At 44.0% G+C, this 27,563-nt stretch overlaps 2 protein-coding genes across 2 annotated transcripts in view; one reads left to right on the top strand and one right to left on the bottom strand.

The window, feature by feature from the left end:
* The window catches only part of LOC308282508 (spectrin beta chain, non-erythrocytic 1-like), a 96,731-nt gene that overhangs the window by 24,546 nt on the left and 44,622 nt on the right, over nucleotides 1-27,563 (bottom strand). The window contains exons 22-32 of the mRNA XM_080722873.1: nucleotides 26,428-26,619; nucleotides 19,171-19,398; nucleotides 13,687-13,889; nucleotides 12,930-13,020; nucleotides 11,925-12,071; nucleotides 9,189-9,452; nucleotides 6,903-7,127; nucleotides 5,945-6,034; nucleotides 3,712-3,891; nucleotides 2,588-2,686; nucleotides 1,978-2,108 (exon numbers count right to left, since the gene is read on the bottom strand). Coding sequence (XP_080578999.1) covers nucleotides 1,978-2,108; nucleotides 2,588-2,686; nucleotides 3,712-3,891; nucleotides 5,945-6,034; nucleotides 6,903-7,127; nucleotides 9,189-9,452; nucleotides 11,925-12,071; nucleotides 12,930-13,020; nucleotides 13,687-13,889; nucleotides 19,171-19,398; nucleotides 26,428-26,619 — 1,850 coding nt within the window. The remainder of the gene's footprint in view (nucleotides 1-1,977; nucleotides 2,109-2,587; nucleotides 2,687-3,711; nucleotides 3,892-5,944; nucleotides 6,035-6,902; nucleotides 7,128-9,188; nucleotides 9,453-11,924; nucleotides 12,072-12,929; nucleotides 13,021-13,686; nucleotides 13,890-19,170; nucleotides 19,399-26,427; nucleotides 26,620-27,563) is intronic.
* Nucleotides 22,218-23,567, top strand: LOC308281566 (E3 ubiquitin-protein ligase TRIM39-like; the record flags this gene model as incomplete). The annotated part of the gene is made up of 1 exon (XM_080721795.1): nucleotides 22,218-23,567. The coding sequence occupies one exon, from the start codon at nucleotides 22,218-22,220 to the stop codon at nucleotides 23,565-23,567; it is 1,350 nt and encodes a 449-aa protein (XP_080577921.1).

Raw genomic sequence — 27,563 nt, 5'->3', positions numbered from 1 at the left:
TGTGGTTCAAAAATCGGCCTGATGGTGGCGCTATATGGGACAGATCCATGTTGATGACATGAGTGTAGACATAGTGTGTACCGATTTGTGTGATTTTAGGGCAAAATCTGTAGGAGCAGTGTCCAAAAATGTGTTTTGCAAGAATCGGCCTCATGGTGGCGCTAGAAGACATCCATGTGAGAAATGAGGGGTGGGGTCTCCGAGTTGCCTTGGCGGACGAATAGGTACCGGCCCCGGCTCTCCCGGACGCTCCTAGCCCGAGTTACGGCATTTTATGTGAGCTGCAGTGGAGGGCGTCCTCCACTGGGGGCGCCACCACTTTTGCATCCGTTCTGGAGCACCAGGAGTCCCCAGGGACTTCCCCGGGAATTCCCCGTGAGCAGCCCCGTTGGGGTGCTCATTTGGTCATTTTTGCACATTTGGTAATTTTTTACATCTGGGGGTCCCCCAGGGACCTGGGGGTCCCTGGAGCTCCGGGGGTCCTTGGAGGTTGTAGTTTGGCAGGCAAGGAGTGTGTGTGCAAAATTTGGCATGCATCGGGGCAACGGTTGCGGAGATATGAGCAGGGCAATAGTGTGACGTGTGAGGTGTGACAGACAGACGGACTGACTGACTGACTGACTGACTCACAGTTTGTGGAGGTTTTGATAGTAAGTGCGACCTGACGGTCGCAACAATAATGGCTCCCGATTGGATCTTCCGTTCCAGAGATAATGGCCAAAACATCTCAAAAGCGGCCATTAAAATCACATATTTTTGCAGATTTATTTATTTTTTCAGTGGCTTTGCCCGACTAATTAGTATAGCCAAAACGACATTGTAGGCCTAATGCAAATGAAATGAAAGAGAGATGTAGCCTACTGTAGCTCTACTTAACAACTGCATCATTAGCCATTTGGTAGATAAACAGTCTGGGTTATCTATTTTAACTAGATTGTTTGATTTGATTTGATTTTCCTTAGCCATAAGAACTATAGTATCGATTATATATCGATCTATCCATTCGTGTTGAATGTGGGCCAAGTCATAAACAACATTGTGAAGCAATTGAAAGAGAGATGTGCTCAGCTATCGTTAACGTTATCCCATTTGATAGCAGGCAGACAACAACCCAGACAAATAGCAGACAAATGTACATTAGTTTGTTTTAGTGTTTGTGTGGAATATGCTAATTGCACAGAAGTATTAAAAAGAGAGAAGATTTAGCAAATTACTTGACAGAATATAAATGGAATTCCAAGCCATAAAATAATGCACATAGCACTAGTCTTACTTGATGTGGAAATAAAGCAAATAAAAGAGGATCATCTGACATCGCACTCTGACTTCACTGTGATGTCACACTAACAGAATCCCTTTTATGACCATGCATGGAGTTCCCTGTCACCAATATATCTCCCTGTTAGAGAGATCCCTGTGATGCCAGGGGGAACGATCCCTTTTATGCCCATGTATGGAGATATGGAGATCCCTGTGATGCCAGGAGAACACATCCCTTGTATGCCCATATATGGAGATATGGAGATCCCTGTGATGCCAGGAGAACACATCCCTTGTATGCCCATATATGGAGGTCCCTGATGTCCACATCATCACCCTGAGGCGTCTTACTAGTATTAAACCTGTCAGGGTGTATATTGTACCTATAAGGGTCTATAGGGTATAATATTGTACCTGTCAGGGTGTATATTATATCTATAAGGGTCTATAGGGTATAATATTGTACCTGTCAGGGTGTATATTGTACCTATAAGGGTCTATAGGGTATAATATTGTACCTGTCAGGGTGTATATTATATCTATAAGGGTCTATAGGGTATAATATTGTACCTGTCAGGGTGTATATTATATCTATAAGGGTCTATAGGGTATAATATTGTACCTGTCAGGGTGTATATTATATCTATAAGGGTCTATAGGGTATAATATTGTACCTGTCAGGGTGTATATTATATCTATAAGGGTATAATATTGTACCTGTCAGGGTGATCCTGTGCAGTCAGTCCTCGGCTGGTCTTGGAGAGTTGATGGACAGTTTCTGCATAATCCTCCACAGACTGTTCAACGATCTGGTGTTTCTTTAGCATGGACACCGCACTCTGCTCATCCTGCACACACACACACACACACACACACACACACACACACACACACACACACACACACACACACACACACACACACAGACACACAGACACACACACACACACACACACACACACACACACACACACACACACACACACACACACACACACAACATTAATGATTTAACGATGATATGGAATTCCAGTCTAGATTAAACATATTTTTCACATGACATCTGTCTGGTGGAAACATCCCCTTGAAGATCCGCTTCTTCTGTTATGTTTGTGTGGCATTGAAGAAGGACAAAGTAGGGCTTTTGTCTAAGCTACAATATTTCATCATAGTTCAGATTAAATACGTTCGATACAGTGTAACGAAATCAAATGTCGTATCGCGATCTCACCCTATTTCATCGTGTCACTCCCGCACATGTGCAGATTACATGCAGATTACAGATTACATGTAACAGATTACATGCATATTACATGTATCAGATTACCTTGGCCTTCTCTTCAGACATCATGTAGAGTTCTTGTTCGCTCATCCAGGCTTCAGCCTCCGCAACGTCAAAGTAGTACAGCTGGGCGTTGTGCGCCTCCTACAGGGTGGACAGGGTCATTACAGTTAGAGCAGTACTGCTGCCTCCTACAGACAGAACAGGGTTATTACAGTTAACTAAAACAATACAAAATAACCAAACTAGGATAAACGTTTCTTTCCTTCAGATTAGGAGAATTCGATTTAGGAGAGGCTTTACGAAAAAAAGAACAATAACTTGCTGAAGCTGTATTGTGTGTTTTACAAAACTAAAATCAAAGAGAAAATATATATTCTGTGTTTTAGATTTGGTCAAAACTAAATAAATCTTCAAAAAGGCCAATTGCCAACATTAATATGTGGTCGGACATTGCAGATAAGCTTAAGGCTATGATTCAAGAAATCACTATATAGTGGTAACAGCCTAGCACAGGCATGCACTATTGTACATTCCGTGTTGGTCCGGGGAAAGGGGGTGGGTGGGTTTTCTTTTCCTTTTCTTGTTTTGCTATTGTTTGTGTTTGTCTGTTAATTGCATTTTTCTTTTGATTAATGTTTTACTTTTTCTTGTTCTATTCATATGTATGTCTCTAATTTTATGTTATGGAAAATAAAAATAATTGATAACAAAAAAAAAAAAAAAAGGCCAATTGCCAAGGCCAGTGTGGAGATATAATCCCTCCAGCTGGTCTTTGGTCTGCCACGGGGTCTCCTCCCAGTGGGACGTGCATCGAGGACCTTCCTAGGAAGGCGCTCGGGGGGCATCCGTACTAGATGCCCGAACCACCTAAGCTGACTCCTTTCCAAGTGTAGGAGCAGCGGTTCTACTCCAAGTCTCTCTCGGGTGACTGAACTTCTCACCCTATCTCTAAGGGAGATACCAGTCACCCGTCTGAGAAAACTCATTTTGGACGCTTGTATCCGTGACCTTATACTTTGGCCCACACTTCATGACCATAGGTGAGAGTAGGAACGGAGACTGCTCGGTAGAAAGACAGCTTTGCCTTCGAACTAAACTGAAAATGTAAAACAAAACAAAAATTCAAAACGAAATGAAAAATAATAAAAATCCAAATCTCCACAGACCTGCAGTCGAGCGTTCCTCCTCTCCACCTCCTCTCGTAGCTCCTCCCACAGGCCGCTCAGCTTAGCCAATCGCAGGCAGACCACCTCCCCATGTGACTCCTCCTCCTTCAGCAGAGCTCTGCTCCGCTCCATGATGTCATCGATGCGAGGCTGGTGGCCCTGGAGCTCCCTCTGCAGGCTCTGAGGAGAACAACACCTAACATGTAACATCTGTGTGTGTGTGTGTGTGTGTGTGTGTGTGTGTGTGTGTGTGTGTGTGTGTGTGTGTGTGTGTGCGTGTGTGTGTGTGTGTGTGTGTGACGACTATAATACAAAAAAGAAAATGTTTTAACCAGGGGAATCATTTTGCAGGAGCACAGCACCAGAGGTATCGATTGTGTATTCCGGTCGCCTGTAGAAAATGGTATTGCTCCCAGGCTAGTATCCACCTGTTTCCGAGAGAATTTACTGTAGCATTATTTGCGGGACACTTCCGGTTAACAGCAGACATACAAGCTCACGTCGCGTCGCAGATGCAACCGTTGTGAACTTGTAGATCACTCTCGGCTGCGGCGCCGGAAGCTGCCTGCACATTCTGAGCAATGCATGATGGGATGTTGGAAAGTTGTGGATAAAGGCCCTTTTCCACCGGCAGCGATAACGATAGCCATAAAATATCACAGCGATAATTATGCCTTCACATTGATGTCCGATAAAGTTATCGGACATCAATGTGAAGAGGCGCTAATTAACAGCCGCTCGCTCAGAGCGCACCTCGAGCTGTTTGTCAGAGACCCAGTTTCATATCACTGTGATCTTAACCACATCGTTGTTGATCCTAACGATGTAGTTGTCGGCTATCGTTGTCTTTATCGGTGTTTGGTGGATGCTGCCGATCCACTTCAATTGAAAACCCACTTTTTTAAATCGTTATCGTCATCGTTATCGCTGCCGGTGGAAAAGAGCCTTAAGGATGGTTGAAATGGTATAACTCCACTAAAGTTGAGTTAGGCAGTTCAGCGGATGGATTTGATAACCCGACTTTAGTGGTTTTAGGCAGTGGTAGTGATCTCAGGCCAGATCAGGAGGCAGAGAGGCTCCTTATAGTCAATAAACAACAGGCCACCTTGACCAGGAATCAACAATTTGTCAAACTTAACCCTCACATAAAAGCACAGTGTAACCTAGCTCTGGTCCAGAGCGTTAGCCAGGTCTCTCTAACGCAGGGTTTCACAAAGGGTGCCATGATGCCAGTCCAGGGTGCCTCAAAATAATTTGATAATATTTGGAAGTCATCAATATCACTTCACTATGCTTAGTAAAACAGACCTAATTTGCCTGTACTTGATTAGTTCTTTTTCCATCTACGACAACTCTCTTCACCAAAAATAGCAGACCTACAAGCTCACAACGTGTCACAACGTGAAACTCCCAGAATAGGGATGCAGGGGTTCAGATGGTTAAATGTCAAGTTATTTTCAGTCAGTTCTGAATCTTCTGATGGAAGCTGAACATTTCTCTGTGACACATAGCGTACCGTATCTCAGGGGGAAAGATGTGCATACTGTATTTACGTAGCGTAATGATGATGTAAGATTGTAAAAATGAACAGTGTAAATCAGGGGGGCCATGAAAAGGTTCAGGGGTGACCTGAGTCAAAAAAGTTCAAAAACCCCTTCTCTTTCTTTTTTTTTTTTTTTTTTTTACTTTTTATCCCACGATTTCGTAACCCATTTTCACCCAGTGCCAATATGTAATCCTGGGCTCTGCTCTCCCTCTGCCACGCCTGGGGAGACAACGGACTGACCTCATGCTTCCTTCAATGCATGAGGAGTCCATGTTGTTTCTTTTCACCTGACAGGGTGGATTTCCCCGGGATGGACGCAGCGCGTGGAACGAACACGTTATTCCAACCAGTTCCTTTCCCCTCCATCAGGCGCCTCGGCTGGCCAGGGGGAGGCATTATTGAGACCAGGATTACTGCATGCTTTTGTGAGGGTACCTACCCTAGGAGACACGGGGAGAACATGCAAACTCCACACAGAAAGGCCCTATCGCCAACCCCACCTAGGGTGTGGGCGCTGATGACGTGGAGGGAAGAACACGCCCCCAGCACCCACAGTGTCCCCCGGTGGGAATCGAACCCAGGACCTTCTAGCTGTGAGGTGATGCGCTAACCACTGCGCCACCGTGCCCCCTGAAAAGCCCTTCTCTAACGCTCAGTGTGTGTCCAGCAGGGGTCAGTGTTCAGTACCTGGTTCTTTTTAATGAGCAGCTGCACCGTCTGCAGGTTGTTGCCGTGGTCCGTTGACATGGCAACCGGGATCCTCTCCTCCACCCAGAGCTACACACACACACACACACACACACACACACACACACACACACACACACACACACACACACACACACACACACACACACACACACACACACACACACACACACACACACACACACACACACACACACACACACACACACAAAAATATTTCCATCAACAAGATTGTTGTCCAAAACAGCTTTTAGATATTCTATTGGTTGAGTATTAGTCTTTAGACTCTAAAGACTAATACTCAACCAATAGAATATCTAAAACTTACATTTAAGCCTAACTAATACATACTCTAAAGTTTAGAGTATGTATTAGTTAGGCTTAAATTAGCTTTGTCTTTTTTTTCTTTTTCTTTTTCTTTTTTTTTTCGGCAGTTGGATATCGTAATGTTGCATCTTATGTTTTTACGTATATGTGGGACTAAAGATGAACATTTGCTTCTAGGATTATTATTAAGTATTGTTACGTTGCTTTAACTAATTTAAAAAGATTAAGATACCTGTACAAGCTCACAGCTTATAGATCTGCTATTTTTGAAAAATCTTGAAAATGTGTGCTATAAATGTCTTCAAAATCCTTCTAAGGTCTTGTGAAAAACGCATGTTTCTGTCAGTGGATCTCAGACTTTTTAATGTCAAGGACCCTCTAGAATTATTATGTATTTGACCGCCGACCCCCGTCTCGAAATGTTATGTATCAGCAACCGTCCCGGAAGCAAATATTTGAGTTTCAAATTTTCGCTTTAAAAATACATATATTCAAAGATTTGCACACATTTTCATGACTTTTCAAAAAAAATAGCAGATCTACAGCTCAAGTAATCATGCGTAATAATACGCTCCAACTAAAGCCAAGTTAAGGTAGTTTTCCTCCTTACTATCTCGTCCTCCACGTCTCTGTTGAACTGGTGCACCTCCCTGGAGGCCACCAGGAAGTTCTTGCGGTGACGGAGCGGCTCCAGCAGGGCGGAGAACTTCTGCTCCACCAGGCGTCTGCGTCCGTCCACCTCCTCCACGTCACGGCCCTCCTGGCCCAGAGCGATGGCCTGAGACTGGAGCTCCACCACCTCCTTCTGACGCACGTCCACCTGCACCTCCAACATCTAGAAGATAATAATATATTAATGTTAGAGCTCCACCACCTCCTTCTGTCTGACGTCCACCTGGACCTCCAACATCTAGAAGATAATAATAATACGTTAATGTTAATGTTAGAGCTCCACCACCTCCTTCTGTCTGACGTCTACCTGGACCTCCAACATCTAGAAGATAATACATGATGTTAATGTTAATGTTGGAGCTCCACCACCTCCTTCTGACGCACGTACCCCTGCATCTCCAACATCTAGAAGATAATAATAATATGTTAATGTTAGAGCTCCACCACCTTCTTCTGACGCACGTCCACCTGGACCTCCAACATCTAGAAGATAATAATAATATGTTAATGTTTAGAGGTCCTCTACATCTCCTGGCCCAGAGCGATGGCCTGGGACTGGAGCTCCACCACCTCCTTCTGTCTGACGTCCACCTGGACCTCCAGCATCTAGAATAATATGAAAGGGATAAGGTTTGCCTCCGCTCTGCATCAGTACCTTATCAGCCTGAAGGGATGTTATCACTGGATAATGACTGCTGAGGCAGACGTTATCCTGCTTATTACACGGCTAACTAAAAACAAAACAAAGTATATCCTTGCTTACAGTACTGAAAGTATTCCACAAGTGTTGTGCTGGGCGCCCCCCCCCCCCCCCCCCCAGCGCAACACGAACACGTCGCCTTGGAAAACAAGGAAGTGTTCGTCAAATGGAATCGATTTTCTGTTACTACGTCATCCATTTCTCGCTTCAAATATGTTTAAAAACATTCTTGAGAGCAAGGTTTAGCTGTGTGTTTGTTTACATGGCTGACATGTTGGATACGGCATAACATCCACGCAGTGCAGCCTGAGTGCAGCAGGTGTTCTGAGCCTTTGATTAGGCAGTGGTCTGTTATAGAGCGGAGCGGTCTGCTATCCAGAAATAACACACAGCTGATTTCAGCGATTGACCAATCAGAATCAAGCATTCAACCAAGCTGTGTAAAACAATAATATAAAACACTATGTTAATGTTAGAGCTCCACTACTTCCTTCTGTCTCCCCTCCACCTCCAACATCTATAATAATACAGGCTTATTATGAAAAGGCTAACATGTCATTTAGATAGCATTTTTGAGCGGTGCTAACCGCTCCTGTAGACCGCTTTTTTACCAAAACTATGATGTCACAAATGATGATGACATGAGTTCGCTAGATCAATGAAACACTTCGATTCTGTTGATCTGTCCATGATGTCATAGTCACAGAGGCACCCGATTGGTTAACCCTGATTTAGAACGCGTTTAGGCCGCGTAAAATACGTCATAACGCGTTTAGGCCGCGTAAAATACGCCATAACGCGTTTAGGCCGCGTAAAATACGTCATAAAAAATTATTGAGCGGTGCTAACCTTGAATTTCAAAAGTGTATTAGATGAATATCACTTATAAGCGATAAAATAACCACACTTTTAGACAGACTGTGGAAAATCTTACAGGTTATAAATGATAGGCAGCAAATACAAGTTTAAAATACAAATGAACAGACTTTGAAAAACTAAAATATTCATCTTCTGGCCTCTTCTCGCCTCTCTGGAGGCCTCTCTGGAGGTCAATAAGGTCACTTATCATTACACTATGACACTCTTACAAGCTACAATCCGTAGCTTGGTCAACTAACTGATGAGAAATGACAATAAAGACTATCTGAGCAGACCTCTAGACTGACATCATACACAACAAAAACAATATTGCCATGCATGCCTATCAACACTGATTCGCGCAGGAATTAGTTTGCACCGCAACCGTTTTGAAGTTCAAAGGGAGCAATTAAGAGCTCTGGGCAGCTCCCCCTGACAAAAACATCCCTCCAAGGGATGAATGTCAACATAAACAGTACAATGTCAACATAAACAGTGGAACAAAACCAAAATACAGCCAGGGGGATGTGTCTTTCTGCAAGGAAACACTCCAGCACAACAATACAGTGGCTGATAGAGGGAGATGACTGCACAAATATTTAGATGCACATAAATAAAAAATAGGCTTAAAGTCACCTAGATTCCCTTTAAATAATAAATGTGTACCTGTTGTTTCTTCAGCAGGATGTTGACAGAGGTCAGGTCTTTCCCGTAGTCGTCGGAGGTCAGCTGACCCTCCAGGCCGAGCAGCCATTGGTCCAGGTCAGCGCAGCTCTGCGTGAACAGCTCGGCCTTGTTGGCGTCGAACAGACACTGAGCCTTGGTCTGAGTGGTGGCCTCTAGCTCCTCCCACATGGCCTGGAGGGCGGAGAGCTTATCCTTGACCACGCCCTCCGTGTCGGGTTTCTCTGACACCAGCAGCGTGCCGTCCTGGACAGGAGACAGGAAGCAGGAAGTGGTCATGACAGAGGACACAGGAAACATAGTCTCGCGTAGCCAGACAACTATTCCACAATCTCTGAATGCTATATAGAGTCTGGAACAGCAGCTCCCGAACGGCGAGTAATGGAAACGGACATTACCGTTCAAGAAAATATATTTTAAAATGTAATTTCTGCTAAGCAGCAAGCTAAACATGCTTATATGATTTTTATTTATATAATGATAAATGTGTGCGATGTGAGACTGAAACGGAAGTTACGAGGGGGCTTCACTTCCGCTTCATCTCGCACTCATCGTTTCTATTTCCCTTTACCAGACTGTATGCCGGGAGCATTTGACCAAATCGCGGAGGCAACAGTCTGGCCACGCGAGACTACAGGAAACAGGAAGTCGTCATGACTAGGGATGGAGCTCGTTCATTTGTATTGATTATAATGAGCACCTTATCGCTTCTGCTTATTGAGCCAGGCTTTTATCCAGACCACTAATCTTTTTAACTATTTTGTGGAAAGACGTGAGATGACAACATTCTGAACAGAACTGGTATATTTTATTGGCCAGCTGTTGTGACTGAGTTTGTGGCTGACCAGCATCTATCTATCTATGAAGATGATAAGTGACAAAACTAGAAATACTGTTCCTACGAAACAGTGTGGGCTCGCTCGTATATATATATATATATATATATATATATATATATATATATATATATATATTCTGCATCGTGCTAACTGTGAAGCTCAACCAATACTCAGGCTAACACCTCGATTGCACCTCATTGGCTAAGGGCCCTGCCTTTGTACTGTCTGCGACGGAACTCACTCGACGGACCTCTGTAAATGATGAAGATAACATAGTGTTCCCGCCTTTCAAGCCCACAATAACAAATACTGTCGTTAAATATCATTAAAACAATCGTTCATTAGTGTGCAATAAGTGTTAAATGGCTTTATAGTACAGTGATAATGTCTTGATCGCTTCTTGTCTTGATCATTTAAAGATGATGTCATGGGCCGCTGTGCTCAATGCTCACTTGCCCGAAAAGTAAAACAAATGTTAAAAAAAGCTAAAAATGTAATTACCAGTCAATTTAACAATATTCTTTTTACTTTCTGGGGCTGTGCAATACAAAATGCCACATACCTACATAGCTATGGATAATGACAATGGGTTCAAACTTATTATTTCATATGTTTTTCATGTAGCAACAGTGAAAACCGCACACTATAGGTAAACAGTGCTCTTATTATACATTCCGCAGACCAGAAGCCAGGTTCAGGTGTTAAAGACAGATATCTGGTGTTGTGTCTATTACAGATGGTTGCGTCCCCTCTAGAATGAGCACTTGCCCCGGTCGGGCAACCTGAAAGCCAACTCCACCCTCCCTGCCAGGGGCAGGTGGGCAGCCCTTAGGCCCCGTTTACACTGGCATCCAAATCCAGCCTGAATCAGATCTGTGCCACATCCAGATTGCAATCTGATTGGTTTAAACTTTAAATGGTCCCACACACATGGAACAAATAGGATTCCAATCTGGATGTTACACAGGTCTGATTCAGGCTGGATTTGGCTGCATGTGTAAATGGGGCCTAAGCGTCAGCTTAGGGGGGGACTGGGCATCTGGCATACCGGGCATATGCCCGGTGGGCCCACTATACTACATTTTTTATTTTTTATCTAACCCTTTTAACCTTTTTTGTCACCATTTTATGATAGTTAGTGCCACTAAGTGCAGAGGGCCAATCCTTCAGTAGGACCCGCCCACAGAGCAGAGAGACATCACATGATTGGCCCACTGACTTGTCTGTCATCTGAATAATAGCTTATTACCCCAACCACAGGCTACTGTGGCCCAGGAGTCCCACCCAAACACGACGCACTGCTGCCTCGACACGTTGTGGGCGTCGAGGCACCTTCTCCATCTCATCCATCCATAAGGTCTGGTGTGTTTCATACCTTCTCCATCTCATCCATCCATAAGGTCTGGTGTGTTTCATACCTTCTCCATCTCATCCATCCATAAGGTCTGGTGTGTTTCATACCTTCTCTATCTGTCCATCCATAAGGTCTGGTGTGTTTCATACCTTCTCTATCTCATCCATCCATAAGGTCTGGTGTTTATCATTACCTTCTCTATCTGTCCATCCATAAGGCATGGTGTTTCATGGTGTTTCTCATACCTTCTCTATCATGTCCATCCATAAGGTCTGGTGTGTTTCATACCTCCTCTATCTCATCCATAAGGCATGGTGTCTCATGGTGTGTCATGGTGTTTCATGGTGTTTCTCATACCTTCTCTATCTCGTCATGGTGTTTCATGGTGTGTTTCATACCGTCTCTATCTCATCCACCCATAAGGTCTGGTGTTTCATGGTGTTTCATACCTCCTCTATTTCATCCATAAGGCCTGGTGTCTCATGGTGTCTCATGATTCATGGTGTTTCATGGTGTGTTTCATACCTTCTCTATCTTGTCCATCCACTCCTTGTTGCTCTGCAGCTCAGCCATGAAGGCCTGGTGTTTAAGCCACTTGCTGTGCAGGTTCCTGGCCTCGTCGTAGGAAAGGTCCTGAGCGCTCAGCATCTTCTCACTGATCCATAGAGATAACTGGAGAAATACACTAACATATTATATATGACATGTATCTGGTCCATGAGTTAACTGTAGAAATACAGTAACATATCATATACAACAGGTCATCTTCTCACTGATCCAACAATGATAACTGGAGAAATACAGTAAAATATTATAGAAGTATAATATGATATACTTAAGAGGTCAGCAACCTTTTTGAAATTAGGTGCCATGTTTATTTATTTGTTTTTCTTTCTAGATAGTCAGTGTGCCATGTCACTGTCAACATACATTTTAATGACATACCATCAAAGATTCAGACATATTGTGATTGTCAGGACATTGTTATGACGATCATTAGACTCAGATCAATAACCCACCTATCTCCGTAATTAGCCTGTAGCTATGCCCCTCCCAAAAAGCTGTTGTCCAATTCTAGCTTAGAATAACTTCCTTTATTCTATCATTTTAATGAATGTAGAATTATGCTCAGGATGTGATTTGCTGCAAATTAGGTGACTTAATTTATTTGAAACTATATTTGATTTTAAAATAAACCATCACTCTTCTGCCAGTGTGCCAGTGATCACCCTCCCCTGTGCCAATGTTGGCACCGTGCCTAACGTTGCCTAGCCCTGATCTACTGTAACATAATGTACAACAGGTCATCTCCTCATTGATCCATGGAGACCACTGGGAAATATTACAATGAAATAAAACATAATATTATATACACAGCACTATAACGAGTCCTAAGCTGTCAACATCTTCACAACATGTCCACACGAGACACAGGTGTGTGTGTGTGTGTGTGTGTGTGTGTGTGTGTGTGTGTGTGTGTGTGTGCATGTGTGTGTGTGTGTGTGTGTGCATGCATGCGTGCGTGCGTACCTCTTGTGAGTCCTGCAGGAACCTCTGCAGATCTCTGTTGTCTTTCAGTTTCATCAGCAGCTCAACAGCGCCCTCTCTGTTCTTCTTGTGTCTGGAATGACATCATCACACATCACTGTGACATCATCATTACATCATCAACTTCTCTGTTCTTCTAGTGAAACATTATGACCTCATTGATCCTCTTTGCTGAACTCACTGATGCTCTGACAGAAATAGCAGAATCCAATCATGCAAAAACAGGCGTGGAAGCAAAGACGTGGAAGGAACACGTTATGCCAACCAGTTCCTTTCACCTCCAGCAGGCGCCCTGGATGACCAGGGGGAGGCAGTATAGAGACCAGGATTACACTGGCTGTAGCACTTTCCCTAGCCTCGATGACACTGTAGTCTTATGCAGAGGCTAAAGTGTAATTAGAGCCAAAACCAGAATGAATACCAACAGAACGGTATTGCAGGCCATTTTGGCAAATTTCTTTGGGGGGGCACTACCACACGTTTAGCTGTGGTGCTCATGGCCAATGCAACCCTTATACCTAGTTGTAAAGGTGACTAATCAACGATAACAATGATATCAAATACAATACCAATTGGTATTATCAAAGGGGAGATATAATGGACCGAAGTTACGAAACTGTTTGTTTATCTATCTCACCTGTCATCGATAGAAACAGCTCTATTTCACCTGCCATCAATAGAATCATCTCTATCTCTATCTCAACTGTCACCAATAGAAACATTTCTATCTCTATCTCACCTGTCGTCGATAGAACACGTTCTCTCCAGGATGCGCTCAGCGTTGATGTTTCCGTCGCTGGCCAGCCTCCTGCCAGCCTCCACCACTCCGTTGATCTTGTCCTCGTTGGCGTCCATGGTGGTCATGAAGTCCTCCTGCTTCTTGATGGAGGCCTCGGCTGCTTCCAGGGTGGAGGGAAGCTCTGTGTGGGCCAGGGTGTACTCCTGATGGAGGGGAGACAGTAAGTTAACTCTGTGTGGGCCAGGGTGTACTCCTGATGGAGGGGAGACAGTAAGTTAACTGATTGATTGATTGATTGAAGGCTTTATTAGAAGTTTGCATAGGAAAATGTACAGATTCATGACGGTACAGTTCACTGGTACAAGGTCTACTAAAAGGAGATCCATGAAAAGACTAAGCTTATTTCAACAGGAAACCATTTAAGTATCTCATATAACATTGAATGACAGACAAATAGAACACAGTACTATGCAGTAGATATGTAAAGAACAGGGGGAAAAAAAAGAAAAGAAAACAGTAAATCTAAACAAACAGTAAGTATATACAAGGAATATACAGTAAATCTAAACAGACAGTAAGTATATACAAGGAATATACAAGTATACAAGTATATACAAGGAAGGGGCAGGGAGGGTAGGGTTGGGCTAGGTTTTTTCCAGTTGCGAACGGCTGCTGCCTGTAAGTGGTTTTTCAGGGCAATTTTAAAGGATGCTAGTGATCCACACTCCTTTATGGCCTTCGGTAAGGCATTCCACATTTTTGTGGTATAGCAGAAGAACGAGTTCGACCCTTTCTTTGAGTTGACTCTGGGTTGAACGTGATCTGTGGCACTGCCTCTGGTGTTGTAATTATGGACATCCTTAACGTTTATAAAGTATTTTGACAGGTACTTGGGTATCATAGTGGTGTAGTGTATCTTGTACACCAGGCCCATTGCAAGTTGCTGTACTCTGTCATCTACTCTGAGCCACCCCACTCTTAACTGGTGAGTAGCGGTGAGGTGAGTCTGATAGGGAAGGTTAAGAAGGACCCTAATTAGTTTATTTTGGGCTGTTTGGAGTTTAGTTTTAAGGGCTTGTGGGGCGTCACGATACCATACGTGGACTCCGTAGTCAAAGAGGGGCTGGATTATTGCACCAGCTATGGTCTTCAGTGTGTTGAAGTTGACCATTGGGGCGATCCTCTGTAGGAAACGAGTTCGTTGGTTGATTTTTTTTTATTACTTTTGAAGTCATCTTTTCGCTGGAAAGATTAGCTTCAAGGATACATCCTAAGTAAGAGATTTAGTTTTTTCGTGTTATGACCTTGTCACCCACTTTGATTGTGAAGTCATTTACCTTTTTGAGGTTATGATTTGATCCAAAGAGGATGGACTCGGTTTTTCCCAGGTGAATTGATAATTTGTTGTCGTTAAGCCATGTGCAGATCTTACTCAGTTCAGAGTTAAGTGTCTTTTCAACCTGCAAGTGGTCCTTGCCCGAGACTAGGAGAGCCGAGTCATCCGCGAACAGGAACAGGTTGCAGTCGCAAGCAGATGCCATGTCGTTCACGTATATTAGGAACAACAGAGGTCCCAGTATGCTACCTTGAGGAACACCACAGCTTACTGGGAGGGGGGGGGGACAGGGTTCCGTTAATCTCCACCACCTGTTCCCTCCCCACCAGGTAAGATTGCATCCAGCTCACTGCTGCGCTGTCAAGACCGATGGCTTTTAGTTTCTCAATCAGAATAGCATGATCCACGGTGTCAAATGCCTTCTGGAGGTCCATCATGACCATGCCACTATATTTGCCCTGATCCGCTTCGCGTTTGATTTGGTCAGTCAAATAGAGAAGGCATGTGTCAGTGGAATGGGATTTTCTGAATCCAGATTGGAACTCGTAAATCAGATTATTCTCATCGAGATATCTTGCAATCTGTTCGTAGACTATTTTCTCCATGACTTTGGATATGGAGCTAAGAATAGAAACGGGGCGGTAGTTTCCAGGGTCTAGTTTGCTACCTTTTTTGTGCAGGGGGGTTACTTTTGCTAGTTTGAAGTCCTGGGGGACATGACCCTGTTCGATGGAAAGGTTAATTATGTGGGTAATGATTGGAGCAATGGTGGCGGCTGAATCTCTGAGAAATCTAGCTGGGATTTTATCAAGGCCAGTGGCCTTGTGTTGAGGTAGGGCGCTCAATTTTTTAAACACTTCATCAGTTGTCACTGTGGAAAGTTTAAAGCTGTCTTTTCTGACGCCCAGTTTTTTGTAGAATTTTTTAACAAATTCTTCACCATACCGCCCAGATGGGGCGACCAGTCTTTCGACCAGTGAACGGGCTGTGGTGGTAAAGGTTTTGTTAAGATGGGTAGCCACTTCACCTTTGTCAGAAATGAGAGCGGCGTCCGTTTTGATGTTTATGTTGTGGCATATGGTTTTTGATTTTAAGCCTAATTGGTTGTTAAGCAACTTCCATAGGTCTCGTGGTTTGTTTTTGTATTCATCGATTTTGTCGTCGATGTAGTTTTTTTTGGCGGATCTGACTAGGGCGGTTGTCTGGTTTCTAAGTTTCTTGCATTGAGCAGTAAGATGCTCAACGTGGATTTTGAGGTCAGGGTTGAATTTTTTACTTAGCTTTTTGCAGCACTTTCGTTTTTCATCGTATTTTTTGTCTCTGAGTTTAGCTGATTCTGCAATATCTGAGTTATACCATGGCTCTTGGCGGGCTTTAACCCTGGTGGTATTCAAGGGGGCCACGTCGTCTAGAGCATTGGTCAATTTGGTTTTAAAACCACACCATGCTTCTTCGACATCTGTACACTGCAGCTCTGGGGAAAAGTCTACACCCGCTAGTTTGAGATTAAAAGCCTCACTGGAGTAGTTCTTCAGGCTTCTAGCAACGACAGTTCTGTGGCCACTAGCCTTGGGTTTGTGTATTTTTCGGGTAGAGTAGATCATATAATGATCACTAAGACCGCATACAATAGCCCCGCTAGCGGTGACTTTGGACTTGTCAGTGGTTACGACGAGATCTATGAGGGTTTGAGAGTGCTCTGTCACCCTGGTGGGTACTGTGACAAGCTGAGTGAGGCTGTATTGATTGCATAACCCATCAAAGGACTTGAACATGGGTGCTTCTTTACGCAAAACATCCACATTCCAGTCGCCCAAAATGTGATACTCAGTACCGACTCTGTGTGGGCCAGGGTGTACTCCTGATGGAGGGGCAGAAAGTAAGTTAACTCTGTGTGGGCCAGGGTGTACTCCTGATGGAGGGGAGACAGTAAGTTAACTCTGTGTGGGCCAGGGTGTACTCCTGATGGAGGGAGACAGTAAGTTAACTCTGTGTGGGCCAGGGTGTACTCCTGATGGAGGGAGACAGTAAGTTAACTCTGTGTGGGCCAGGGTGTACTCCTGATGGAGGGAGACAGTAAGTTAACTCTGTGTGGGCCAGGGTGTACTCCTGATGGAGGGGAGACAGTAAGTTAACTCTGTGTGGGCCAGGGTGTACTCCTGATGGAGGGAGACAGTAAGTTAACTCTGTGTGGGCCAGGGTGTACTCCTGACGGAGGGGCAGAAAGTAAGTTAACTCTGTGTGGGCCAGGGTGTACTCCTGATGGAGGGGCAGAAAGTAAGGTCGTCAGTTTGATCTTCACTTTAATAACCAGTAAGACTCCCTAATCGGGAGATAAGCGACCGTCAGGTTGCATGTATACACAATGGGACAGATCCATGTTGATGACATGACTCTAGACATACTGTGTACCGCTTTGCGTGATCTTAGGGCAAAATCTGTAGAAGCAGTGTCCATAAATGTGTTTTGCAAGAATTGGCCTGATAGTGGCGCTAAATGGGACAGATTCATGTGTGTGCAAAGTTTGGCATGGATCGGGGCAACGGTGACGGATATATTAGTAGGGCAATAGTGTGACGTGACGGAAGACTGACTGACTGACTGACAGCCGGTGGAGCTTTTCATAGAAGCTGCAACCTGACGGTCGTAATAACTGTATTTGTACAGCACCATTCATACAGGGTTGCAGATCAAAGTGCTCCACAGGCATGACATAATTACATATGGTAATAAGAGTAGATTTGAGGTAGGATCTACTGGTTAGGGCAGTGAATGAGTTAATTACCTGGTTATTGAGGAAGGCCTGGGGTTAGGGCAGTGAATGAGTTAATTACCTGGTTATTGAGGAAGAATCCTCAGGTTAGGGCAGTGAATGGGTTAATTACCTGGTTATTGAGGAAGAATCCTCAGGTTAGGGCAGTGAATGGGTTAATTACCTGGTTATTGAGGAAGGCCTGGGGTTAGGGCAGTGAATGAGTTAATTACCTGGTTATTGAGGAAGAATCCTCAGGTTAGGGCAGTGAATGGGTTAATTACCTGGTTATTGAGGAAGGCCTGGGGTTAGGGCAGTGAATGAGTTAATTACCTGGTTATTGAGGAAGGATCCTCAGGTTAGGGCAGTGAATGAGTTAATTACCTGGTTATTGAGGAAGGATCCTCAGGTTAGGGCAGTGAATGGGTTAATTACCTGGTTATTGAGGAAGGATCCTCAGGTTAGGGCAGTGAATGAGTTAATTACCTGGTTATTGAGGAAGGATCCTCAGGTTAGGGCAGTGAATGAGTTAATTACCTGGTTATTGAGGAAGGCCTGGGGTTAGGGCAGTGAATGAGTTAATTACCTGGTTATTGAGGAAGGATCCTCAGGTTAGGGCAGTGAATGAGTTAATTACCTGGTTATTGAGGAAGGATCCTCAGGTTAGGGCAGTGAATGAGTTAATTACCTGGTTATTGAGGAAGGATCCTCAGGTTAGGGCAGTGAATGGGTTAATTACCTGGTTATTGAGGAAGGATCCTCAGGTTAGGGCAGTGAATGAGTTAATTACCTGGTTATTGAGGAAGGATCCTCAGGTTAGGGCAGTGAATGAGTTAATTACCTGGTTATTGAGGAAGGATCCTCAGGTTAGGGCAGTGAATGAGTTAATTACCTGGTTATTGAGGAAGGCCTGGGGTTAGGGCAGTGAATGAGTTAATTACCTGGTTATTGAGGAAGGATCCTCAGGTTAGGGCAGTGAATGGGTTAATTACCTGGTTATTGAGGAAGGATCCTCAGGTTAGGGCAGTGAATGGGTTAATTACCTGGTTATTGAGGAAGGATCCTCAGGTTAGGGCAGTGAATGGGTTAATTACCTGGTTATTGAGGAAGGCCTGGGGTTAGGGCAGTGAATGAGTTAATTACCTGGTTATTGAGGAAGGATCCTCAGGTTAGGGCAGTGAATGGGTTAATTACCTGGTTATTGAGGAAGGCCTGGGGTTAGGGCAGTGAATGAGTTAATTACCTGGTTATTGAGGAAGGATCCTCAGGTTAGGGCAGTGAATGGGTTAATTACCTGGTTATTGAGGAAGGATCCTCAGGTTAGGGCAGTGAATGAGTTAATTACCTGGTTATTGAGGAAGGATCCTCAGGTTAGGGCAGTGAATGGGTTAATTACCTGGTTATTGAGGAAGGCCTCTGCCTGTTTGCTGTCCCTCAGGAACAGCTGGTAGTGGTGCGACATGGCCAGCAGGTGGTGCCGGTTCTCCCACATCTTGTGCAGCTCGTTCCAGCCCGTGTCCAGAGCCTGCAGCCTCTGGCTGAGGAACATGTGCTGGGCGTCCGTCTGGCCCTGGGTCACCGCCAGACCCATGTCCCTCATCCTCTGGTAGTCCTGAGCATAGTCCTAGAAGAACAATAACAATACATCATCCTCTGGTAGTCCTGAGCATAGTCCTAGAAGAACAATAACAATACATCATCCTCTGCTAGTCCTGAGCATAGTCCTAGAAGAACAATAACAATACATCATCCTCTGCTAGTCCTGAGCATAGTCCTAGAAGAACAATAACAATACATCATCCTCTGCTAGTCCTGAGCATAGTCCTAGAAGAACAATAATAATACATTAGACCAGGGGTGCCCACACTTTTTTGATGTGAGATCTACTTTTAACACCCAACAGGCCAAACTCGTTCAGTAACGAGATAAGGCCACTAGGGGTCACTCTGCCAAAAGGAGTTGTCTCGTCCCTCAACGAGACAACAAGGGGTTAACTTGTACAGCTCTACGTGCATGCTGTGTGCCCTGTGAATGACCCTAGTCCATACGTCACCCCGTAGCTCAGAGAGAGGGAGAAAATGGCGCGACAAGGCTGCATTGATTTCCATTCTAGGTTGAAACATAAAAAGGGCTTTATCTATGAATGAGGTGCAAAGAACGCCAGGGAAGCAGAGATCTGATTGTTTTCACTGCAACACTTTACCGCGATGGTCCGCCCCGGTTTGGATTTTAGCTTCGCGAGCGTTTGTAAACAAATGGATTTTCTTCCTCAATCGTCAGTGGACACTCACGTGCACACGCACAAAGCTTCTGAGGCTCTTCAAAATAAAGCGTGAGTGAACGGCGGCAGCAGCAACAGCTAGAAATGTTAGAAACCTTGGCTTCCCATGTGTTAAAATGACTAGCTCAAAATGATCTACCCATCCAAAATGTTTTAGCTGAGGGCCCGAGGGAGGCTTTGGAATAGCAGCGCTGCCGTTACATTTTAGGGGGAAATAAATGGGAAATACTGGGAAAATGTCATTCTGTATGGAAGTGGTACAGTAGGTTTTGGGGTTCTTTGTAATGCTACAAAATCTTGAACAAAGTGTTGCATTGGAGGTTTGCCTACTTTAGAAGCCATGAAGGGAGCTGACAGCCCCTTCTTGATGTCATATTGACATACATTTTATATTTTAATGATATATTTTTAGAGGCATGTCATGTGGTCTACCTGCACACCCTTGGTGATCTACTGGTAGATCACGATCTACCTTTTGGGCACCCCTGCATTAGACCCATGTCCCTCATCCTCTGCTAGTCCTGAGCATAGTCCTAGAACAGGGGTGGGCAACTGTGATGATGGCGAGGGCCATTGCATATTGCTACACGTCCTACTTTGTCATACAAAAGAAGCAAAAATAGCAGATCTACAAGCTCAAAACGCATTGCAGCGTGATGCGTTTTGAGCCTGTAGATCGGCTATTTTTGGCTCTTTTGAATTGGAATCCTGAATAATGTTTTGTTATTTTTTAATTGGGATCCTGAAATCTAACATTTTCAAACGTATTTAGTTGTATACTCATGTTAACTTCATGAACCTAAATACGAATACATTGGACATTAAAAAAAATACATTTTAATACTACTACACTAGTCATTAAGCTACTAATATAGCAGGTCATGTTTGGAATTGTAACAGCTGAAATCAATCAGTATTCCGGTATTAACCTGCGGGCCGCATTAAGTGAAGGTGGGGCCGCCAGTTGCCCATGTATGTCCTAAAATAACAACAATATGTGAAGCTCAAACAATTGACTCCCTATTGATTCCCACTCCCATTGATTCCCTATTGATTCCCACTTCCCTTGATTCCCTATTGATTCCCTATTCCGGACAGAAGTCTGTCTGTCTGTCAATTTCCAATGGCAGCGGAAAAGTTACCCTAGTAATAAATAAAGTTTCCCCATTACTATAATGTGTTGCCCACACTAATTAAGTTAGTGTAATCAATAATAAGACGTAGAAAGATGAAAAAAGAAAGAGTGCAAAAGGCAAAAGAGCAAGGAGAAAAGAAAAGAGCATCCTCAAATGTACATGTGCATAAAAGTTTGGCATAGTGCATACGCCAACAGCATATTTTTTTCAGCAGTTGCTACTGTACTGTACTTAACTTTTTTGAAGCTGTGAAAGCCGCTTCCAAGGAGTGGCTTTGTGTGTCCCGTTCATGTCCATATATGGTCATTTCAGTCCAGAATGAACAGGTTTTATCTGTCCCGTACATGTGTGTCCCGTTCATGTCCATATATGGTCATTTCAGTCCATAATGAACAGGTTTTATCTGTCCCATACGTCCAGAATATGTGTGTAATGTCCGTCCCGGTCTGATGATTGGATGATTAAAAATATCCAATGAGACCATACTTTGAGAATTGGTCACGCTTCACATGACAATTCGGCCCTCCAGATAAAATCATTCATTCATTCAGAATTGGAAGAATGTACAGATCACAGAGTTCATAGCTCTAGAACACATAGAATAAAAGTTCACTGCTTCACTTCGAACCGAGGTTTGATTTTTTTGTAAACATCTTCACAGAAGTCTGTCAAAACATCATAAAAGTCCATATTAGGGAAGGACTGAGGTCATGTTTGATGACGTCGCTTTCAACGAAGCACAGCTTAAAAGTAGATTACACAATGTGTGAGAGAGACCCAGAGATAATACGTATCCACCACAGAGAGAGACCCAGAGATAATACGTATCCACCACAGAGAGAGACCCAGAGATAATACGTATCCACCACAGAGAGAGACCCAGAGATAATACGTATCCACCACAGCCCAAGGACAAAGCCTTCAGTCAGATATCTTATACATTCCTGGATCTCATTAACTGGTTGAGTTGTTATTGAACTATCCCGGGTAACCAGAGCTAAGCTGCAATATCACAGTGGTGTAGAAATGTCCTCTGCCTTCAGTCTGCTGTCTGAGGATCACTTCCTGTGTTCTATCTGTACGGAGGCGTTCACTGATCCAATCACCACTCCGTGCGGACACAACTTCTGCAACGCCTGCATCACACAGCACTGGGACAGCAGTGATGTGTGTCAGTGCCCACTGTGTAACAGAACATTCAGTACGAGACAAGAGTTCTCTGTTAATAAAGTTCTCTCTGGGATGGCCGATCAGTTCAGGATCCACAAGATGAAAGAAGAATATGAAGCAAAGACCGAGGCTGAGGTTCAGCAGATGATCCAGGAGAGACGAGTGAAGATCCAGGAGGTCAGACACTCAGTAGAGCTCAGCAGGAAAGATGCAGACACAGCGATAGCAGGCAGCGTGCAGGTCTTCACCGCTCTGATCAGCTGCATTGAGAGGAGCCAGGCTGAGCTCATTGGTGTGATTGAAGAGAAGCATGAAACAACGGAGAAACAGGCTGAAGGCTTCATTAAAGAGCTTCAACAGGAAATCACTCTGTTAGAGAAGAGATGCTCTGAGCTGAAGCAGCTCTCACACACTGAAGACCACCTCCACCTCCTCCAGAACTTCCCATCCATCAACACTGGGTGGAGACCCACCAAGGACTGGACAAAGGTCAGTGTCCATCACTCTTTACACGTGTGGACAGTGAGGACAGCTGTAGGTCAGCTGGAGAAGACACTCAGTCAAGAGATGGAGAAGAAGCTGTTTGATGTTGAGCTGAGGAGGTTCCAGAAATATGAGATGGATGTGACTCTGGATCCTGATACAGCACATCCCCACCTCATCCTGTCTGAGGATGGGAGACAAGTGAGTCAAGGAGGCATAAGAAGGAATCTCCCAGACAACAGAGAGATATTCTCTCTATATAACTGTGTCTTAGGAAAACAGAGCTTCTCCTCAGGAAGGTTTTACTATGAGGTTCAGGTTAGAGGGAAGACTGGCTGGGATCTAGGAGTGGCCAGAGAGTCCATCGACAGGAAAGGTGAAAACGAACTGAGTCCCAAAGATGGTTTCTGGACTATAGGGTTGAATGAAAATAAGTACTGTGCTTATGATCACCCTGCTGTCCTCCTCCCTGTAAGAGAGGAGCTCCAGAAAGTGGGAGTGTTTGTGGATTATGAGGAGGGTCTGGTCTCCTTTTATGACGTGGAGGCCAGAGTTCATCTCTACTCTTTCACTGGCTGCTCCTTCACTGAGAAACTCTACCCATACTTCAGTCCATGTCTTAATGCTAGTGGCAGAAACTCTGCTCCTCTGATCATCTCTCCTGTCAACATGGAGCTTGGGGAGGACGGTGGGAACATGTTCCCTGCATCTTCAAAAAGATGAAAGACATGACGTAGGGCATTAACGAAAAAGTCGACAAGTCGACTCCGTCGACTTCATTACACAAGCCGACTCCCACCAGAGAAAGTCGAAAGTCGAAAATAATTTCTATTGTGAAAATGGCAGATCTACATGCTCACAACGCAGGAGCGTCAATTGGGTATGGCAGGGGTATGCAGCTGCCATACCCTGAGTCCTGGGGGGAAAATAAATGTTACTTTTAAATATAAATCCATGAATGTCTCTTGTCTATCTGTGCTGGTTATTATGTTGTTAAATTACAGTAAAATAACTACAAATGCAAAATTTTACAAAATTGTCACACTGTATTATAATTATATTCTCCACACTTGTATTCTACCCATCTTGACAAAATGGTATATTCCCAGGTTCAGCAGGTCAGCTGCACAGGAGCAATGCATTATTATTGTTAATTGTGGCACGTTTACTAACAAGCCAAGTTTATCTGCACTTGAACAACCGTTCCAGGCTGCCATATCCAGCCCAAGAAAATGTAGAAACCTGTGTAAATAACCGACAAAACTCGTTTTTCTTTTAGACATTGTGAAAATAGCCGATCTACATGCTCACAACGCCTCGCAGCGCGAGGTGTTGTGAGCATGTAGATCTGCTATTTTCACAATAGATCTGTGTTATACAAAATGTAATGCCTCTTTTCCATGAGGACTCCCATCTTTGTGCCTCGCCCCGTGGATGATCCGTTGATTCTGGATCTGTTCTCGACACTCCCACACAAGGAACAGCTCCCGCGATTGAGAACCGAATCCCATCGTTCATTTAAAAGAGCGGAATCGTTGGCGAACATCACATCTCTTCTGCGCTCCTCGGGGCAGAGCAGCGGATGCGTTTTATTTTTATTTAACGGTTATCGGTGTGCAAGTAAAGTACTCGGTGTTGTGCTCGCTCACCGGTAACACCGGTAACACCGAGTACCGTTGCAACCCTAGCGTCCATACGGACAAAGCCAGATGTTTGGAGCTTAGCTCCTTCCAGGAGCATTTCATTTCTGTATTTCACTTGAAATGAGGAAAACAGGCTATGCTGCACATGGTCTGTCTGTCTGCAAGATCCTTCTGACCCTTATTTTGTAAAAAACGAAAAAGAAAATGTCATGTGACTAGAACATGACATTTGTCAGGTTTGGAAAAGTGGCAAAATCTGCTGATTGCTAATGGTTGGTTTCAGGTGGTGACACTTTTACCACACCAAGAGGGTGCGTTGACAAACAATGTTGATGGTACAACTTGTAGCAGACCTGTAGAATGTATTGATCTCAAAATGAGCGTACAAGTGCTGTATTATTTAACAAAAAAAAAAAAAAAAAAAAAAAAATCTATTTCTAAGTAAAACCCTCCTATCTGCATGTTGTCGACTGCAGATAGGAGGTATTTACCTAGACATAGTAGATAGGAGGATTTGGTGTTGAACACAAATTTTTCTTTTTCATTTTCCGAACCAGGTGACATTTTCACCTGACGGTCACAATCATTGTAGGGGTGTCTTCTAAAAATCGACGAATCGACGCGTCGTTTTAAGCCCCGGGAATCGACGCCAATTGTTTGAGTCGAAGCGAAAATATATATTTTTTTATATCACCAGTTATAGCCTACTACTGCCAGTACTGCGGTGCACTGCTGGACTGGTGTGGTGTCATGTACTTCCAATGAGAAGTAGCAATTGGCGAACAGTTATTTATTGTCTCGCACCAGCGTCGGGTTGAAAGTGAGACGGAACGGCCAGAACGGTTCAGAACCGCCGCTTCGTTAAAACATTCAGAGCCGGGACAGTGTTCCGTTAAGAGGAGGAAGCACGCTGTCAAAATCCCATATTAAATAACCTGCCACAGCACAAACGCGCGTCCACGAAGTAGTAAACAATCTTCTGAAGTCAAATTAACATACACAAGTGTAGGCTACAAGTTACATTTTCTAATTAAAGTGCTTCTGAATTGTTCCAGTGTTGTAATCCATGATGAATGATTGTGTTTCGCTGTGTTTGCGTCCATGACATGTCCACACTCCTGGCTCAAGCGGGAGCTGTGCCTCCACCTTTTTATGATCAGTTTCTGAAATTAATCCGTTCTCGACACTGACTCATTACTCTGTCAGTGCTCTGTGTCCCGCGACTGCGGACTGGATCCCATCGTTCATTTAAAAGAGCCGTTCAAGAGAGCGGAATCGTTCGCGAATGTCTCATCTCTACTGCACGCTGCAGACAGTGCAGAGAGACGGGGCAGAGTTGAAACAGCGGAGATGTTTTATTTGTTTTAACGGTGTGTTATAACTCTATGGTTGTACACTGCTATGCAGATAACATTTGTGCTCGCGCACCGATATCACCGAAAACACTGTGTATTCAATTCATCTCTTAATGTATTATTCTATTATGTTGACGTGGTTTAAAGCAACACTTTTTTTTCTTTTTTTTTTTTTACACAAAGTAGACTATAAAACGATTCGTCGACGCGTCGGATTAACCCCCGCGACTCGAATCGACTTCATAAATCCTGTGTCGAAGACAGCCCTATCATTGTAGGCCTAAATGGGTTATTCTACCTGGATCTCTGTGTAGATGTGGTGGTGTTGGGTTATTCTACCTGGATCTCTGTGTTGATGTTCTGGTGTTGGGTTATTCTACCTGGATCTCTGTGTTGATGTGGTGGTGTTGGGTTATTCTACCTGGATCTCTGTGTTGATGTTCTGGTATTGGGTTATTCTACATGGATCTCTGTGTTGATGTGGTGGTGTTGGGTTATTCTACCTGGATCTCTGTGTTGATGTTCTGGTGTTGGGTTATTCTACCTGGATCTCTGTGTTGATGTTCTGGTGTTGGGTTATTCTACCTGTATCTCTGTGTTGATGTTCTGGTGTTGGGTCAACAGTCTCTGGGCCTCGCACAGCGTGACAGGCTGCTCCTCCGAGGCGATGGCCGTCTGCGTCCGAGACAACCAGGACTGGAAGTCGTCCAGCTCTCTGAGGAACTGCTGCAGCTTGCTGGCCTCTCCTAGAGACTCCTCACGGTTCTTTAATGTGGTCTGGAGAGAGAAAACATTGTTAGGGAGGGGTCGTTTTTTATTGAGGGGTGTTACTGGAGAAAATGTATAAGCCCTTTTATAAAATGCCATGACCCTCCCTCTCAATTGGGGAAAAAATCAGTGACCCTCCCCAAGCATTAAAATAAAAAAGATTGACCCTCCCCTACAACATGGCATTTACCACAGTAAAATTATGCCTATAAAACCTATATTATTATATTCCTAACCAGTGGCGAGAACAGAACAGAGATTTTTTTTCTTTCTTTCTTTTTTTACTGTAAATAATTAGGATTTTTTTATGGTTAAAACGGGTGCGGGCGGCAGCAGCAATGAACAATAATGAATAGGCTAATATAATGCATTGAGATCCCAGCTGCACTTCATCCCAAAAACACATTTCCAAATATAAACTAACACACCCTCCAAACTAAAGTAACACACAGTGAGTAGCCTATAGTGCTGCTAGTGTAAAAGTCAACGTGGACATCACATAAAAGGTGAGAAGTTCTCACAGGTTGAGAACAGGTTATTTGACATCTAGGTTACAGATTAAACAGTTGACACATGTGCACAACACAGAGAAGGCTTGTAACTGCTGCCATTCATTTTGTGCTGTTGATTGCCTGTCGTCAAATCTGTGTCAAATGCGCATTTTCAACGAGCGGTCGTTAATTATTTTTAGCACCTTTTCACTTTTTACTTTAGGGAGGGGGGATACAGTTCTGACAACCATTGTTGCTGCCTTACAGCTCTCCATTGTTTTAGGAAAATACATTGTAGTATAAACACAGCCACTTCAGTTCATTCACACTAACTGCAGTGACTGTGGGACATTTCCAGGGATGGCACCCAGGGTTTGTCATTAAATGAAGCAGAAGGCTGTTGACAATGGTTGCATAAGTGCCTGTACCTCTGGAGCCATTGTTTGCTTTTGAAAAATTGCA

The sequence above is a fragment of the Nannobrachium achirus genome (genome assembly GCF_963921795.1).
Source record: "Nannobrachium achirus genome assembly, chromosome: 3".
NCBI classification, from domain to species: Eukaryota; Metazoa; Chordata; class Actinopteri; order Myctophiformes; family Myctophidae; genus Nannobrachium; species Nannobrachium achirus.
This window is presented reverse-complemented; position numbering and strand designations above follow the sequence as displayed.